The following is a 17,787-nucleotide window of genomic DNA, read 5'->3' on the forward strand; positions in this document are numbered from 1 at the left end:
CACTATGTACAGATGAACAATTAAAGTCTCCCATATGAAAACACTTCTGAATTGTTGCAATATCAGAATGAAAGCTATAAGTACCCTTTTAGAATCAATATAGTTCACGTTTGTGTTTATAAACCAACCTGCTACAGCCAGGACATAACCGAATTTATTTTCATATGTGCCTGTAATGCTAAGTAATTTAATGTCACTAGGGTTAACAGATCTGGCAAAAACACACCATCAAGCTTGATTGTTGCAGTGATCAATTAATTCCATTACTGGAATGTGCCTGTTTTGCTAGTTTTGCTTTATTAATTTCCCATTTCTCCTTTTTCCTATAAACAACTAAATCCACAGTGCCTGATTTGCCCAAGTCTTTCCAAGCCCCACTGTTTCAAAAAGAAATCTTCATACCCACAAAAGATGAAAAATAAAAATTGAATATGGGAAGTGAAATTGCCCAGTACACTCTGGCAACTTATTCGTCTAAAGCAATTTTTTTGGAACAACTAATGGTTGCTAGGAGAAGGCTTGACCATTCATAAAACTGCTGCAGTTGGAAGCATTACTAGTTAACAAAATGCTACCTGTTGTCCCATCATTTTTATTTGCATAGAAAATGCATGGGGCTATTCTGCCAGCCTCCTGCTTATATTAACTGCATAAATAAATATAGAGATTTATAAAACCTCTATATTTTATAAATACAGAGGTTTGGCAGGGAGCCTGTCAGGCTTCAACAGACATCTCTAGCTGCACATTAACAGCTCAGTAATTTGCTCACTGCCCAAGCTTAATGTGATCCCAGTCAATATATCAAACTAGATCGATTCACCATGGAAGAGGCTCCACTGTATAATATCCAAAATGCAATTGATAGTATACTATACTCCAATATATTATGGAAGGTATCAGGCAGCCCAATATCCATTGTTTCAGAATGCAACTTCCACAATTCCAAAGTATTGGCTACACTGGTTAAAGGCTACCAAAGTTGTAACCTAAAACATCTGGCTAGTCCTTGGTGGCCTACTCCTAGACTAGATAGGGCCTTGGTCTGATTCAGTCACACTGCACATGGTAAAGTAACAGTTTCAGCAGGTCAAAGCACCTGGCTAACATTGTCTGGGCTTGGAATCTATGCAAGGTTGGGCCTGGCCAATATGTGGATGGAAGTCCTCCAGGGGGTAGTCTAGACTTGGCACTCAAAGAAACATCCTGGAGGAAGACACTAGCCAGCTCTGTCAATATTGCTACCCAAAAAACTACATGGACATTTCCATGAAGTCACCAGCAGTTAAGCTGAATGTTTCCTCTGCTATAACTTTTATAGCTGAACTGCAGGGCCTTTACAGTTATATTTCCATTCAGTACATCGCATTCATAACACTGGTAAAAACAAATCACTACCCATTTTTCTTGTGCTACTTTAAAATGGTATAGCCTACTAACAGTCCAGTCATATATGTCTAATCATTTAGCAGTAAATCTTAGTAACCACATGTTCAAGTAACGTGTGAGCATAGGACAGCAGCCTTAATTTCTCATCTATATTTGACTTCTGATTCTCAATCTAGAATGTTGATGGATCAGGCCTGGCAGAGGAGCTGAATTTTGAAAGGCAGATCTTGAGAAACTTTTCCCCATCCCTCTCCCTTAATAGCACATTTCATCAAACAAAGGCCAGCCAGCAAATCTTGAGAAAGATGGCCACTTAAGCAACGAACATAAAAACTTGGGAAAAATGCGAACATATACAGTGGATATAAAAAGTCTACACACCCGTTAAAATGCCAGGTTTTTGAAATGTAAAAAAATCAGACCACTTCAGAATTTTGTCCACCTTTAATATAACATACAAGCTGTGCAATTCAGTTGAAAAACAAATCTTTTAGGGCAAAAAAAATAAAAAAAAAAGAATAACATTGCATAAGTGTGCACACCCTTAAACTAATATGTTGTTGAAACACCTTTTGATTTTATGACAGCAGTCTTTTGGGGTAGGAGTCTATCAGCATGGCACATCTTGCCTTGGGAATCTTTGCCCACCCTTCCTTGCAGAAGCGCTCCAAATCTGTCAGATTGCAAGGGCATCTCCTGTGCACAGCCTTCTTCAGGTCACCCCACAGATTTTCAATTGTATTCAGGTCTGGGCTCTGGCTGGGCCATTCCAAAACTTTGATCTTCTTCTGGTGAAGTTCAACCTTGGTCTCATCAGACCATAACAGTTTCCCACATGCTTTTGTCAGACTTGATGTAGGTTTTTTGCAAAATGTAGCCAGGCTTGGATGTTTTTCTTTGAACTTTTTGGCCATTATTCCAAAAAGTATGTTTGGTGCAAAAACAACACTGCACATCACCAAAAGTACCCCATACCCACAGAGGAGCGTGGTGGTGGCCTCGTTATGCTTGGGGGCAGCTGGAACTGCAGCATTAGCCAAGGTGGAGGGAGTTATGAACAGTTCCAAATATCCATCCGTTTTGGCATAAAAGCTTCAGGCCTCTGCTAAAGGATGAAAATGGAGGAGTTCACCTTTCAACACTACAGTGACCCAAAGCATACCTCCAAATCAACAAAAGAATGGCTTCACCAGAAGAAGATCAAAGTTTTGGAATGGCCCAGCCAGAGCCCAGTGCCCGGACCTGAATCCAACTGAAAATCTGTGGGGTGGCCCGAAGAGGGCTGTGCGCAGGAGACGCCCTCAAAATCTGATGGATTTGGAGCGCTTTTTCTATCCACTGTACCTATTTCAGCATACTAGGGACGATGTCCCACCGAACTCATTCAGTTCAGTTCTGGGCAAGCTTATACAGTGCAACCCTTTTAGCAGCCCTCCAGAAAAAGGACGGGCGGCGGAGTGCCAAGCCGTCGGAGAGAGAGAAATGCTCGCAGAAGAGAAGCCGCCGAGGCGCTGGTCCGAAAGGGAGGTTTCGTCGCCTGCCACCGCATCCCCCGTGCCTCGTAGCGACAAAGGTGCTGAGCTGCCGCACGCCGCCGCTCCTCCGCCTCCTCTTCTTCATCCTGGCCCGGAGCAGCGGGAGATGGGAGTGGGCGGCGCTGCGCGCAGGCGGAGAGGCGCGCGTCGGGGTGCGAAATGCTGTTCCGCCCCCTCCCTCCCCACCTTAGGTGGCGCCGGTTCCCCAGCAGAGGAGCAGCCGCGGAGGAGAGCAACTGGCCACAAGCACAGCGGGCAGAGGAAGCGGCCGTTCCGGGCTCTTGTGACTCCGTTGTAGTCCTGAGAAGCAGCAATACCAGCAACCTGCCGCCGCCTCACCCGGAGTGGGTGAAGCGAAGGCGCGAGCACGACAGGTGCGTGGTGTGTGTGTGTGTGTGTGTGTGTGTGTGTGTGCCTTTGGTTGGGCGGTCCCTCCCTCGCTTCTGCGTGCTGAAAAGTGCAACGCGCGTTGCCGAGGGCAAAATTGAAATCCCGGTTTCTCCCGCCTTTAGCGGCTTCTTTCGCCGTCCTGGTAGAAGGGGAGCAGCGGAGGAAGGAGATGCGCGGAAGTTTCTTTGGTTTTGACCTTCTTAGCTCGGAACGGGCGTCTGGGTCGCCCCACGTATCCACTCCGGGTCAGGGGGAGAAAATATTTGCGGAGGCCGACCTGCTCCAAGGCCAGGCGCATGCATGTGGTGGGAAACGTAAACGTGGTAGACTGGTTGATGCAGCTGTGCGGCTTACTCAATTGTGCGGAGCTCTGGATTTGGCCTTTGCGGGGGGTGGGGGTGTGATGAAAGCTGTGTTGATTTGGGGAGACAGTTCCGCACAAGGCTTACACCGTGAATTATGAGAAGGTGGCTTCAGAATGGAATGCAGCACACTAGCCTCGTGTTTGTTTAAGAAAGTATGATCGTATTATAGGACGCTCGCTTTCCACCTGGGTTAACATTAAATAGAATTCGCGAGTTTGGAACATCGAGTGTAGTAGAAATTATGACACCCAAATACTTAAACGATTAAGATTTCATTCCGTTTGTTATTAAAGATGGCCCTCTGATCGCTATTCCCAGGAATAGGAATATTAGTAGCCAAAAGGCTCATGTGGTTAAATATTAAATTTCCATTTTTGGTCAGGTGACAGTACAATACAGTTATACCTCCCCTTGTGCAGACCTGATGCAAGAATGAAACAAGCTGTACTTGTTGAAATGTCTTTACTTAAGACAACTCCTACAAGGCACTGGGCAGAATCCTGGAATTTTGTTGTGTGTCCTTCCACTTGATCCACAGAATGCAGCAGGAACACCATGCTATCTTCAGATTAATCACTGGATGAATAAAGTACAGTTTGGAGAGAGAGGGAGAGAGCACATTTGTGGTTTCAACATCACTTCAGTCCAAAAACATTTGAAATTGATTTTCCTTTTGTTTATTGTTATGGACTCAGTGGGATTGGCTCACAGCTCCCTTCAGAAACAATAATTGGAAAGTTGCTGTGGAACAAGTGACACCAACATTGTTTACAGTAAGCCTATTGTACCACTTAATCAAGGTATCAGATTAGAGGAAAATTATTTTCATATTTGTGTAGGCATAAGCAGTAGTATGTCAAGGTACAGACAGAGAATGGCCTAAAATAGAGAAGTTTTGTTCTGTGTGTTATATCTAGAGATGTCTATAACAACTGGTCTTCAAAAATCCAGTCTACCAATAGCCCTGGATTTTTTTCCTATATATTCTAACACTTAGTAGGAAATAGGTTTTTCATCCAGGATTACTACAGTCTTCTAGATAGATTCCTTTTTGGTTTTAGTTGTGCTCAGCATAGGACTTTCCGATAAAAATGATACCATGTTGCATTAAATTAATCTATAAATCTTGAACATAAACCTTTACATTCTTGAAAATAAGTGTTGGCCAAAAATAACAAACAATTGTATATTGCTATTTTTTTTTATCCATTCAATCATGTCCAGTTCTCAAAGACTACCAGGACAAGTCCCTGCAGTTTTCTCAGCAAGGTTTTTCAGAAATGGTTTGCCATTGCCTCCTTCGTTGGGCTGAGAGAAAGTGATTGGCCCAAGGTCACCCAGCTGGCTTTGTGCCTAGGGTGGGACTAGAACTCAGGGTCTCCAGGATTCTAGCCTGATGCCTTAACCACTACACCAAACTGGTTCTCATATTTAATGTATGATATATAAAACAGACAGACAGACAGATAGATATTGCTATAGCTTGACATTAATATAAATGCTAAATTGACCTAGGAATGAGATTTCCAATCAATAAAATAATGGGAAAGATATTAGAGACACTGTAATTAATAAAGATAAGTGGTCCTTTGCATATTACTTTTCTAATTGGAATTCAGTGTGTTTAATGAAACTCACTGCCCGATGAATGTGCAAATGAGCCTGCAGTCCCATGCTTACATATTTAGAAAAAAAGATCATTTATATAAGTGCATTAAATTATTCCATTTAATAGCTTTGATAATTTGAATTACTGGAGTGGGTTCTAACTGTTAAGTTTATAGAAAATATTTAGTATGCTAAATTTCAATTATGAGGTCAACTCTAACTGTATATATTTAGACTCCAATTTGATTATTCATAGAAATGTTATAAAGAAAAATGGCAAAGGAATGAAATGATAGCACTTAACAGCTGCTTTCATATTAATTGTTCTTTTCCCCTATCTGCTTGGAAAATATGTAAAGCCTTGATATGATTCCCAATTAAGGTTTGCTTTCAGTTGTTCAACTATTGAGCTGAATTATTGCACTGGAAATTTTAAATTCTTCTGCAGGGTCTTTTTAAAAATGTGAATGTTTAGCAATAGGAACAGAAAAATGCCAGAGAATTGCCCTGTGCTTTTCGTTTTTTGTATAGTGAAAGGTTTCTTTGGACCTTGCACAAGCATACATGTCGCAATACATTTAAGGGAAGAAAATGTTTTTGTAGTATTAGTATTTGTTTTATGACACTCGTGATTCTTCAGATTCAGAACCTTTAGACCAGATCATAATATAGATGGAAGCAGATAGAACAATAAAAAGTAGCATATTTATAATTAAAAACAATACTTCTCAAGTCACCTAAAACAAGCCATTCAATAGCTACTTGCCTTGTTGAGTACAGACAGGAAAATATTTATGTGCATTCATTGGAGAACTGAATTCAGCAGGAGCTGAGTTAGAGGATGTGCTCCTGAGCATAAGTGGAGTGCTAAGAAAATACTGAGTAATTAAGTATCAACAGATCCCATTCAGAAAGAAAAATGTTCTTAATATAGTTCTGTTGGATGCACAGGGCAGGCTTAACCAGCTATCAAAGAATGCTAGCAAACATAATTCTTGAAGTTAAAAGTAGATTTATTCAGAACTACGTAGAATTTGAAAGCCTGTTAAAATTACATTTTAGAGAAGGAAAGGAAAGAAATTCCCTATTTTCTTGCAGAGACTCGTTTTTGTAAAAATAGACCAGGTGAGAGACAGACAAGGGGGACAATATATAAAAACCGTTCCCCTTATTTGTCTCTTGCCATTTGCCCTAGTGGTCCAAAGTCTCATTGGATGATGCAATTTCCAACAGGATATTTATTTATCACCTAGGTGAATAAAAAATTAACAGCAGATCCAAATGACCTGCCAAGTGTTTTTTGTGGGGAATGCTTTTTTATGAACATACCATTGATAAAGACAGGCTGTGGGATTTAGTTTGTTTACGATAAAAAGAAAATGGATGAAATTAGAGTTAACAGATTTAAGTTGTCCTTCATCTTGGTCACAATTCATTTCTGCAAAGAGTTTAAGAGGTATGCTTATGTCATTCTTACTAGCATTTTGGGAGTGTTCCTCCTCCAGGTTGAAGGCTGGCTTCCATTATAGCTCTCCTGGGTTTTGGAGCAATCTGGTTTAAGAATGCTGAGAGTCTAAGTTTCTTTTTCTCTCTCTCTTTTAAAATAACACTGTATTTTAATCATTAGTTCCTTGCCTTCATATTGATGACAGAGAACCAGAAAGAGAAATGTAAAAAGTTAAAGAAATTCTACATCTCTTAACAGGGGGCTTTCTGTCAGAAAAGTACATAGAGTGGGACTGGGAATTTGTAGCCCCATTATTCTGGAACTGCAGGTCACAACCTCAGTGTGCCCAGTGGTGGAATGCTGGGAATTATAGTTCAGCAACTTCTGGGAAAGGACAGGTTTCCCACCTTCTGGGGAATTCTCAAGATTACTGGATGTTTGGGCATGGCTGGATATTTCTGTATGTCCTGCCAGCTGGTTTAGCAAGGAGACTTCGTCTGGTGCTTCACAATTAATATGCTAGGAATCGTTTCCAGAAAAGGAATGCACAGTTAACAAAGTCCATGTTTCACTACAGAATGGAAAATGTCCAGCTGTTGCTCTTCTGCCTGAAAATTATATTTGGTAATGATATTTATTATTATTTTATTTATCACAACTATTTGTATGCTGCCTATTTGTATGATTCTAAGTGGTTTACAATATAAATTAAAACATTTATAAAAACTGGTCTACTCTGGAACAGCATCAGTTGTTGTGCCCAACTAAAATCCTTCTCAAAGCATGCCCTGAAGAAGAGGTTTCTTTTTACCAGCCTCCTAAAAGATTGGGGATGTCCTCACCCCCAAAGTGAGAAGCCACTTGCCACTGAGAATGCACCCACAGTACCCTCTACTGCATAGATCATGTAAAGTAGCGTAAGAGATTGCACTGTGGCTGAGAAAGAAAGAGAAGTGTCACTGACTAGCCAATGGGGATAACCTGTTACAGGCTTGTAAATACTTTGGAAAAAAGAGAGAGAATTTTTTTCAATGAAATCCTGCCTTTAAAACTCACTAATAATGGAGGATTGCCGGGTTAACATCTCAGTTGTCCAGATTGTGTATTCCAACTCAGTTTTGGCATTAAAACTCATGAGAATATGTGTGAGTCTTCCTTCCTTGACTGTGCTCTGCAGCTCAGAGGCATGACAGGTGGACAGATGTACCTGGAGATGTTTCCAAGGCAGCAAGGACACGTACCATATAGTGCAGCTACCACAAAATATAGGTTTCCCCCTCTTCTTGATGCAATCATTAAAGTGACGTCTCATAAAATGTAGAAACAGATGCCCCCAATGGACTGTCATTGTGGGTTAAAATAGCTTATTTTGCTTTGTTTCTCTAACTGCAGGAGCTTGAGTTTAGACATATTTTCATGTCTAATTACTGGAGGCTTATCCTTTGTAAGGAAGCTGGAAATTGCAACTGTTTTTCAGCAGACAACCAGCCTAATGAAGAAAAAGATGATACAGAACACCACATTGTGGTATCAGACATCCTGCAGCTTGTGCAAGATAAGCAGAAGGCGCCTGCAATACAGCCAGGTAGGATGCGCTGCTGATTGTTACATCTTAGAAACATAATAGCTGAAGTGGCATTTTACAATAAAATAACTGTCTGAGCTTACGAGTGCAACCCTGGGGGTGCTTGCGTGACAATAAATCCTACTGATCTTCAGTATTTGTTTTCCTATGGAGTAAAGAAAAGATAATTCCTGAATTCAGCTCTCAAAACATAGTATCCCATAAGTGAGCTAGTGAGATGTTGTTTTGCTTGTAGTCTTAAATATCAAAGGCTTGATGCAGACTGTGAAAGACTTTGGCTAATAGCCAGAGAAGCTGGCTGTGCTTGTTCATTTTTTTACTTATTTGTTAGTCACCGCATAGCAAGAGCCCTTTCTTTTGGAAAATAAATGGTGCCATAATCCCCATCTTCATCAATTTGAAGAGCTGTTAGACAGATAATGGAGCAGATTTGTTTTTTGTTGTTTCACTGCTGTGGGACCCAAACCAGCTGTTCAGAATATTGGAAAAGCAATTCATTTTAAAAATCCTCATTGTATAGACTGTTTTGAACGCTTCTTTTGAGACCTTCACTGCCAATTTAACAAAAGCTTGATGGTTAGCTGTTGTGCGGTGGGTAGTTTCCAGACCTGTACTTGTGGCCTGAACCCCAACATCTCAAGATCATGGCAGCAGATGACTGATTTGGGGTGCTGCCTTTTTTTTTTCTTTTTGCAAACTCCCCCTCAGATTAGAGGCTCAAGTTGCCTTAACTCTACTCTCCTGTAAATAGGCCTTGAAAACCAGCTTTTTCCCTAGGCACTGGGTTAGGGAATAATGTGCCATTGTGGGAATTTTCTTATTGTGTAGATATATTACTCCCTACGTTATTGCAGCTTTTTTGGTTCTATTGTATTGGATCTGATTTTAACTTGTGTACCAACCAGAATCATTTTTATTTATGCCTATAAAATGTATTTATAAATAAATATAATGTTGAAGTAGAACCATAGAATTGGAAGGGACTATTTAGGTCATCAAGTTCTGCTCAGTTTGTTGTTTATTCGTTCAGTCGCTTCTGACTCTTCGTGACTTCATGGACCAGCCCACGCCAGAGCTTCCTGTCAGTCGTCAACACCCCCAGCTCCCCCAGGGACGAGTCCGTCACCTCTAGAATATCATCCATCCACCTTGCCCTTGGTCGGCCCCTCTTCCTTTTGCCCTCCACTCTCGCTAGCATCAACATCTTCTCCAGGGTATCCTATCTTCTCATTATGTGGCCAAAGTATTTCAGTGTTGCCTTTAATATCATTCCCTCAAGTGAGCAGTCTGGCTTTATTTCCTGGAGTATGGACTGGTTTGATCTTCTTGCAGTCCAAGGCACTCTCAGAATTTTCCTCCAACACCACAGTTTAAAAGCATCGATCTTCCTTCTCTCAGCCTTCCTCATGGTCCAGCTCTCACAGCCATATGTTACTACGGGGAACACCATTGCTTTAACTATGCGGACCTTTGTTGTCAGTGTGATGTCTCTGCTCTTAACTATTTTATCGAGATTTGTCATTGCTCTTCTCCCAAGGATTAAGCGTCTTCTGATTTCCTGATTGCAGTCAGCATCTGCAGTAATCTTCGCACCTAGAAATACAAAGTCTTTCACTGCTTCTACATTTCCTCCCTCTATTTGCCAGTTATCAATCAAGCTGGTTGCCATAATCTTGGTTTTTTTTGAGGTTTAGCTGCAAGCCAGCTTTTGCACTTTCTTCTTTCACCTTCATCATAAGGCTGCTCAGTTCCTCTTTGCTTTCAGCCATCAAAGTGGTATCATCTGCATATCTGAGATTGTTAATGTTTCTTCCAGCGATTTTAACTCCAGCCTTGGATTCCTCAAGCCCAGCATGTCGCAGGATGTGTGCTGCGTACAAGTTGAATAGGTAGGGTGAGAGTATACAGCCCTGCCGTACTCCTTTCCCAATCTTAAACCAGTCCGTTGTTCCCTGGTCTGTTCTTACTGTTGCTACTTGGTCGTTATACAGATTCTTCAGAAGGCAGACAAGATGACTTGGTATCCCCATACCGCTAAGAACTTGCCACAATTTTTTATGGTCCACACAGTCAAAGGCTTTAGAATAGTCAATAAAACAGAAATATATGTTTTTCTGAAACTCCCTGGCTTTTTCCATTATCCAGTGGATATTGGCAATTTGGTCCCTAGTTCTTCTGCCTTTTCTAAACCCAGCTTGTACCTCTGGCAGTTCTCGCTCCATGAATTGCTGAAGTCTACCTTGCAGGATCTTGAGCATTACCTTACTGGCATGTGAAATGAGTGCCACTGTTCGAAGTTTGAACATTCTTTAGTGTTTCCCTTTTTTGGTATGGGGATATAAGTTGATTTTTTCCAATCTGATGGCCATTCTTGTGTTTTCCAAATTTGCTGGCATATAGCATGCATTACCTTGACAGCATCATCTTGCAAGATTTTGAACAGTTCAGCTGGGATGCCGTTGTCTCCTGCTGCCTTGTTATTAGCAATGTATCTTAAGGCCCACTCAACCTCACTCTTCAGGATGTCTGGCTCTAGCTCACTGACCACACCGTCAAAGCTATCCCTGATATTGTTATCCTTCCTATACAGGTCTTCTGTATATTCTTGCCACCTTTTCTTGATCTCTTCGTCTTCTGTTAGGTCCTTGCCATCTTTGTTTTTGATCATACCCATTTTTGCCTGGAATTTACCTCCGATGTTTCTAATTTTCTGGAAGAGGTCTCTTGTCCTTCCTATTCTATTGTCTTCTTCCACTTCCACACATTGCTTGTTTAAAAATAATTCCTTATCTCTTCTGGCTAACCTCTGGAATTTTGCATTTAATTGGGCATATCTCTCCCTATCACTGTTGCCTTTTGCTTTCCTTCTTTCTTGGGCTACTTCTAGTGTCTCAACAGAGAGCCATTTTGCCTTCTTGGTTTTCTCTTTCTTTGGGATGTATTTTGTTGCCGCCTCCTGAACAATGCTGCAAACTTCTGTCCAGAGTTCTTCCGGGACCCTATCTACTAAGTCCAGTCCCTTAAATCTATTCTTCACCTCCACTGCATATTCCTTAGGAATATTAGTGAGCTCATATCTAGCTGATCTGTGGGTCTTCCCTAATCTCTTTAGTCTGATCCTAAGTTGTGCAAGAAGAAGTTCGTGATCTGAACTACAGTCAGCTCCAGGTCTTGTTTTTACCGACTGTATAGATGACCACCACCTTTGGCTGCAAAGGATGTAGTCAATCTGATTTCGGTGTTGTCCATCTGGTGAAGTCCATGTATAAAGCCGTCTCTTAGGTTGTTGGAAGAGAGTGTTCGTTGTGCAGAGTGAGTTGTCTTGGCAAAATTCTATCAGCCTATGTCCTGCTTCGTTTTGTTTTCCCAGGCCATGCTTACCTGTAATTCCAGGTGTCATTTGACTGCCCACCTTAGCATTCCAGTCTCCCGTGATGAAAATAACATCTCTTTTAGGCGTGTTGTCCAGTAGGTGCTGCAGATCCTCATAGAACTGCTCTACTTCAGCTTCTTCAGCATCTGTGGTTGGGGTGTATATTTGGATCACTGTGATGTTAGATGGTTTGCCCTGAATTCGAATTGAGATCATTCTATCTTTTTTTGGATTGTATCCAAGCACTGCTTTAGCCACTTTACTATTAATTATGAAGGCTACTCCATTCCTTCTGTGGTCCTCTTGTCCACAGCAGTAGATCTGGTGGTCATTTGATGTGAAGTGGCCCATTCCAGTCCGTTTCAGTTCACTGACGCCCAAAATGTCTATCTTTAATCTTGACATCTCACCAATAACCACATCCAATTTGCCCTGGCTCATAGATCTTACATTCCAGGTTCCAGTGGTGTGTTGATCCTTAGAACATCGGATTCGCCGTTCACCACCAGCACCGTTGGCCACTAGCCGTCCTTTCGGCTTTGAGGTAGCTGCGACATCATGTCTGGGGCTAGTTGAACTCATCCTCTGTTCCTCCCCAGTAGCATTTTGACCATCTTCCAACCTGGGGGTCTCATCTTCCGATGGTATACCGTCATATCTCTGGTTGTACTGATCCATTTAGTTTTCACGGCAAGAATACTGGGGTGGGTTGCCATTACCTTCCCCAGGGATTGCCTTTAGTCTGACCTCTCTGTCATGACCTTCCCGTCTTGGGTGGCCCTTCACGGTTTAGCTCATGGCATCATTGAGGTGCTCAAGCTCCAGCAGCATGACAAGGCAACGATCCTTTGCTGAAGTCTGCTCAGTGCATGAATCCAAATTAAAGTATCCACAACAGAAAGCTATCCAGCCTCCATTTGAATACATCCAATGAACGTGAGCCCACCATCTCTTTGGATAGTTGGTCCCACTATCAATCTTACTGTTCTTACTTTAAATGTATTATTCCATGTCATGAATTCTGGAATGAGAGAACAGTTCTGATTTCTTTCTATGTGGCATTCCTTTTGGTACTTGAAAATTGCTATCATATGCCCCCTCAGTCATATTTCCTCAGGCTAAATGTACCCAACTCCTTCAATCCTTCTTCATGAGGCTTAGTTTCCAGTCACCTGATCACCTTAATTGCCATTCACTATTCCAATTTCTCAAAATCCTTAGTGATTAAATCAGAATAGAATGGAACAATTGCTTCCTGTGATTTGAGCATTATAGTTTTGTTGACGCAGCCTAAAATTGTATATGTCTTCTTTGCAGCTACAACACAATTTTGGCTCATACTCAGTTTGCTATTATTGGAACCATTATTCCAAAATCTCCTTTACAGGAACTATTATGAAGTCAGGTTTCCTTCATCTTGTCCATGCACATTTGAGTGTTGTTTCCTAAGTGAAGAACTTTGCATTTGTTTCTGTTAAATTTCTTTCTTGTTACTTGCAGCCTATCATGATTGTTTTTTTGCTTGCTTTCTAAGGCATTTGTTATTTCACACAATTCCATATATCTGCAAATTTGATAAGCATGTTCTGCATCTTATCATTCAAATCTTCAATGAAAATATTGAAGAGTAGACTGATCCTTGTGGTACTTCATTTGATATCTCTGTTCAGTTTGATTAAGAATCTTTGATGGGTGTTCAGTTTTTGAGCCAGCTAACAATCTATCAGAGAAGCTACTCAATTTAAAAAAAATGTGATTATTCTTGCAAGATTTATTTCTGACAAATCCATGTTCTGATAATTACTGGATTGTTTTCAAGGTCCTTATAAGTAAATTGTAATGATTGCCTATTCTAAAACAGCATCAGACTCATAAGCAGGAATTCAGAGATCTCTGATTTATTAAAGAACACTATGCAGGATCACAAAGAAAGCTGAGAATGGTAAAAGCATGAGCAATTCAAACTAAAAACCCTCGGTGGAAACGAAATCTCTCCCCCCTTAGAATCTTCTCAAGTCCACCACCACAGGTGCTCCTAACGGTTTCTGATGGTCTGCGGGAAAAGTCCTTGAACAGAGAAAATAACCCAAACACATTCCATTCTCCTGATTCCACCTACAGAGCTTGGTACAAGGTTTCACAGCAGCTCCCTCCCATACAGAAACACGCGTTAGCGCCATGGCATGAGAAATGTTACGATGTTTGAAATACATTGAAACAGTGAACATGACGTACTGGCCCCCAAGAAAAAACAAAACCCCACAAGAAATCAAGCAGCAGGCTTCAATGGATAAGCAATGTGAAAACGGGTAATTAAATCAGGAGCGTTAACATGAAGAGCAGACACCCATTCAGGATGGGGGAAATGCTTCCATTGGACCAGGTACTGCAGGGAGCCCCGAAGTTTGCGAGAATCAACGATGTCTTTGATCTCTAAGTGTTGTCCATCAATCATAATAGGAGTCGGAGGAGGAGGCAGAGGGTGCCAACGGGGCGATGGGTGTACAGGCTTTAATAAACTGCAATGGAAAACAGGGTGTAGGCGCTTCAAATTATTAGGAAGCTGCAATTTAACAGTGACAGGATTAACAATATCAATGATAGGAAAAGGACCAATAAATTTGGGAGCTAGTTATTTAGATGGTTGAGGAGATTTGATAAACTTAGTGGATAAATAAACTTGATCGCCAACTTTAAAGTCATTTTGGATAGACTGATGTTTGTCAGCCTGAGATTTGTAAGGCTGGGCGTCAGCTAAAGCTTGTTGAATTACTGGCCACAAATTGGATAGTTTAGTAGCCCAATCAGATGCAGAACATGCCGGGGAGGAGGGTTGAGGCAGTTCAGGGACAGGCACAAAGTCATGTCCCGAAACAACCTGAAAAGGAGTTTGTCTGGTACTTGATGCACAGCATTGTTGTAAGCAACTTCACCAAAAGGCAACAGGATGACCCAATCGTCTTGGTGGTAGTTAATGTATGCTCTAAGGAATTGTTCAAGTGTGGCATTCAGAATCTCAGTAGAACCGTCTGTCTGCGGATGGGATGATGTGGAAAGCACCTGTTTAGTGCCAATCAATTTTAAAAACGATTTCCAAAACTGGGAAGTAAACTGTGTGCCGCAGTCCAAAATTATGTAGGAGGGGCTACTGTGGAGCCGGTAGATGTGGTGGAAAAATAGGTGCACCAATTGCAGGGCTGAAGGTATCAAAGCACAGGGAATAAAATGGGCTTGTTTAGAAAAAAAATCCTCTACCACCCAAATGACAGTTTTGTTCTGACTGGGAGGTAAGTCAACAATGAAATCCATGGAAATCGGGTCCCAGGGACGGGATGGGTTGGCAACTGGCTATAAAAGCCCTTGAGGTTTCCCCCCTTTTAGTTTAGACATGGCACAAAGAGGACAGGAAGCAACATAGTCTTTTACTCACGTCTTAAGGTTGGCCACCAGAATTGGCAGTGTACCAAATGCAAAGTTTTAACAAAGCCAAAGTGTCCAGCAAGCTTATCATCATGGGAACGCCGCAGAATTTCAGCTCGTAAAGTTTCAGGCACATAAAGGCGGTGTTCCACCCAAGCGAGACCATCCTCAAAAGAAACATTGTTTCTATTAGTTAGCAACCAAGTATTGGATTTCAGTGCCTGCAGAAAGTCTTTTTGTAACTGACAAGGAACTTGCACTTTCTGCTTCCCAGGGCGTGCTGGCGGTGAGAGGGATTGTGCCCTGGTTTGACTGCGAGTGACAGCAGCCAAGCCTAATTGTGGTCTAGTGAGAACCGTATCAAACACATCAGCCACCTGGTTGTGATTTTGAGGTAAACGTGACAACGCATCAGCTAAAAAGTTTTTCCAACCAGGAATATATTTTAACTGGAAGTTAAACTGACTGAAAAATTGAGCCCAGCGAATCTGTTTAGGGCTGAGATGTCTCGGAGTGCAAAGAGCTTTCAAGTTCCTGTGATCAGTCCAAACCTCGAAAGGGCATTTAGCACTTTCGAGGAGATTTGGTGAGGTTTCTAAGGCTGCCTTAACTGCAAAAGCCTCCTTTTCCCAAACATGCCAGTGGCGCTCTGCCTCAGAAAATTTGCGAGACAAATATGTGCAAGGTTTTAAATGATTTTCCGAATCCCTTTGTAACAAAACAGCCCCAATCAAAGAGTCAGAAGCATCGACTTGGACCACAAGGTGGCGCTCAGGATCAGGATGCTGTAGAATGGGCTCAGCAGTGAAAAGGAGTTTGAGTTTATCAAAAGCCACTTGGCATTCAGTTGTCCAATTCAACACCGCCCCAGGGTTCTTAACTTTACGTGTTTCACCTAAGCCCTTGGTATGGAGTAAATCAGTGAGGGGCAGAGCAATTTCAGCAAACCCCGGGATAAATTGCCTATAGAAATTACTGAAACCTAGAAAACTTTGTAATTGCCTGCGGGTGCAGGGATGCTCCCAACTCAAAATTGCCTGGATTTTTGCTGGATCCATTTCTATACCACGGTCAGATACTCAATATCCCAAATAGTCAAGTTGTGTTTTGTGAAACTCACACTTGGAAAGTTTGGCATAGAGTTTGGCGTCTCTAAGCTTGCGTAACACCTCTCTGAGGAGACGTTCGTGTTCTTCCTCAGTTTCAGTATAAATCAGAACATCATCTAAATAAACTGAAACCCCTTTGAACAAATGATCGTCCAACACTTCGTTGATTAATTGCATAAACATTCTGGGCGCCCCCGCCAACCCAAAAGGGAGAACCTTGTATTGGAACGATCCCAATGGGCAGTTAAAAGCAGTTTTCCACTCATCCCCAGCTTTGATGCGAATGCGAAAATAGGCTTTGCAAAGATCAAGCTTGGAAAAGATTTTGCCTTTTGACAAATGGGCTAACATGTCCTTCATGAGGGGAGGAGGGTACTTCTTGACTATTGAGACAGAATTTAAACCCCGATAATCTGTGCAGAGTCAAAGCGTGCCATCCTTCTTTTCCCAGAATAACACAGGAGCCCCAACTGGAGAATTGGCAGGTTCAATGAATCCCCTTGCCAGATTTTTATCAATGAAATCCTGTAGTGCTTCGAGCTCCTTCTGAGTCATGGGATAAATTTTTGGTTTGGGCAACTGAGCATTGGGGACCAATTCAATTGCACAGTCAGTTTTCCTGTGAGGGAGTAGCTGATCTGCTTCCATCTCCCCAAAAACATCCGCAAATTCTTGGTATTGAATGGGTAAACCTTCCAAATGTGGCAAGTTAGGGCGCGGCGTGTCGATCACCACCCTTCCAACCCCAGCCCGGGCAGCAATCTCTGCGGCAAGAGCTCGGTAAAATCCATCTTTAAACGTCACAGTTCTATGCTCCCAGCTTATATAGGGACTGCAGTCCCCAGCTTATATAGGGACTGCAATCCCCATGATGACCAAGGGGTTGCCAACTGGGGCTATGACAAATTTCAAAGTCTCAAGGTGGCTGCCCATTTGCATTGCAACAGTTCCAGTAAAATGGGTTGCAGCCCCCCCCCCGCTGCTGAACCATCCAGCTGGGTAAAGATCAAAGGACGCTGGAGGGGAAACTCGGCAGTTCCAAAGCAGCAACCAAATCGGGGTGAATTAAACACCTGGAACACCCAAAGTCAACTAAAGCCCACACCTCTGTAGATTTTGTGCGGGAACTCAACTTCACTTTTACTGTTAAAGTGGGACAGTCATCACTCACCATAGCATCTTCGCGCCCAACTTCTCCCACCTGCCAGCTGGTGCCCTTCATGGCAGGTGGCTGACATTTCCCGCTGGCTCCTTAATTTCGTCTTCAGCCTCTCCCGAAAAGTAAATTAACTCTTCAGAGTCGGCTGTTCCCTTGGCGACTGTCATTCGTCGCGAAGCAGGGGGCGACTTGCCCAGTGGCTTCCCCGCCCGATCTCTGGCTTTGGCTTTTGGGCAATCAGCCACTCGGTGGCCCTCCTTCCCACACTGAAGACACTGACCTTTTGCATAGCACCAATCTCTCTCTTCATCCCAGGCTCTGTGGCTTGCCGGACAGCAGCTGCAGTACTTCGGGGCCCTCTCATGGCTGGGCGTGCTTTTTCAGGTTTTCTGGTTTGCAGGAAGGTA

At 42.4% G+C, this 17,787-nt stretch overlaps 1 protein-coding gene across 2 annotated transcripts in view; it reads left to right on the forward strand.

Moving 5' to 3' along the window:
- Positions 1-4,300: 4,300 nt before the first annotated feature.
- The window catches only part of MCF2L (MCF.2 cell line derived transforming sequence like), a 136,529-nt gene continuing 123,042 nt past the window's right edge, over positions 4,301-17,787 (forward strand). Inside the window, exons 1-2 of one of the 2 annotated variants that reach the window (XM_063304861.1) lie at positions 4,301-4,452; positions 8,127-8,319. In XM_063304861.1, the coding sequence (XP_063160931.1) occupies positions 8,151-8,319 (169 nt within the window). In that variant the 5' untranslated portion in view covers positions 4,301-4,452; positions 8,127-8,150. Of the gene's footprint in view, positions 4,453-7,106; positions 7,359-8,126; positions 8,320-17,787 lie in introns of those variants that run through there. The other variant, XM_063304860.1, reaches the window with a different exon arrangement.

The sequence above is a fragment of the Candoia aspera genome, chromosome 5, assembly GCF_035149785.1.
Source record: "Candoia aspera isolate rCanAsp1 chromosome 5, rCanAsp1.hap2, whole genome shotgun sequence".
In the NCBI taxonomy this organism is placed as follows: domain Eukaryota; kingdom Metazoa; phylum Chordata; class Lepidosauria; order Squamata; family Boidae; genus Candoia; species Candoia aspera.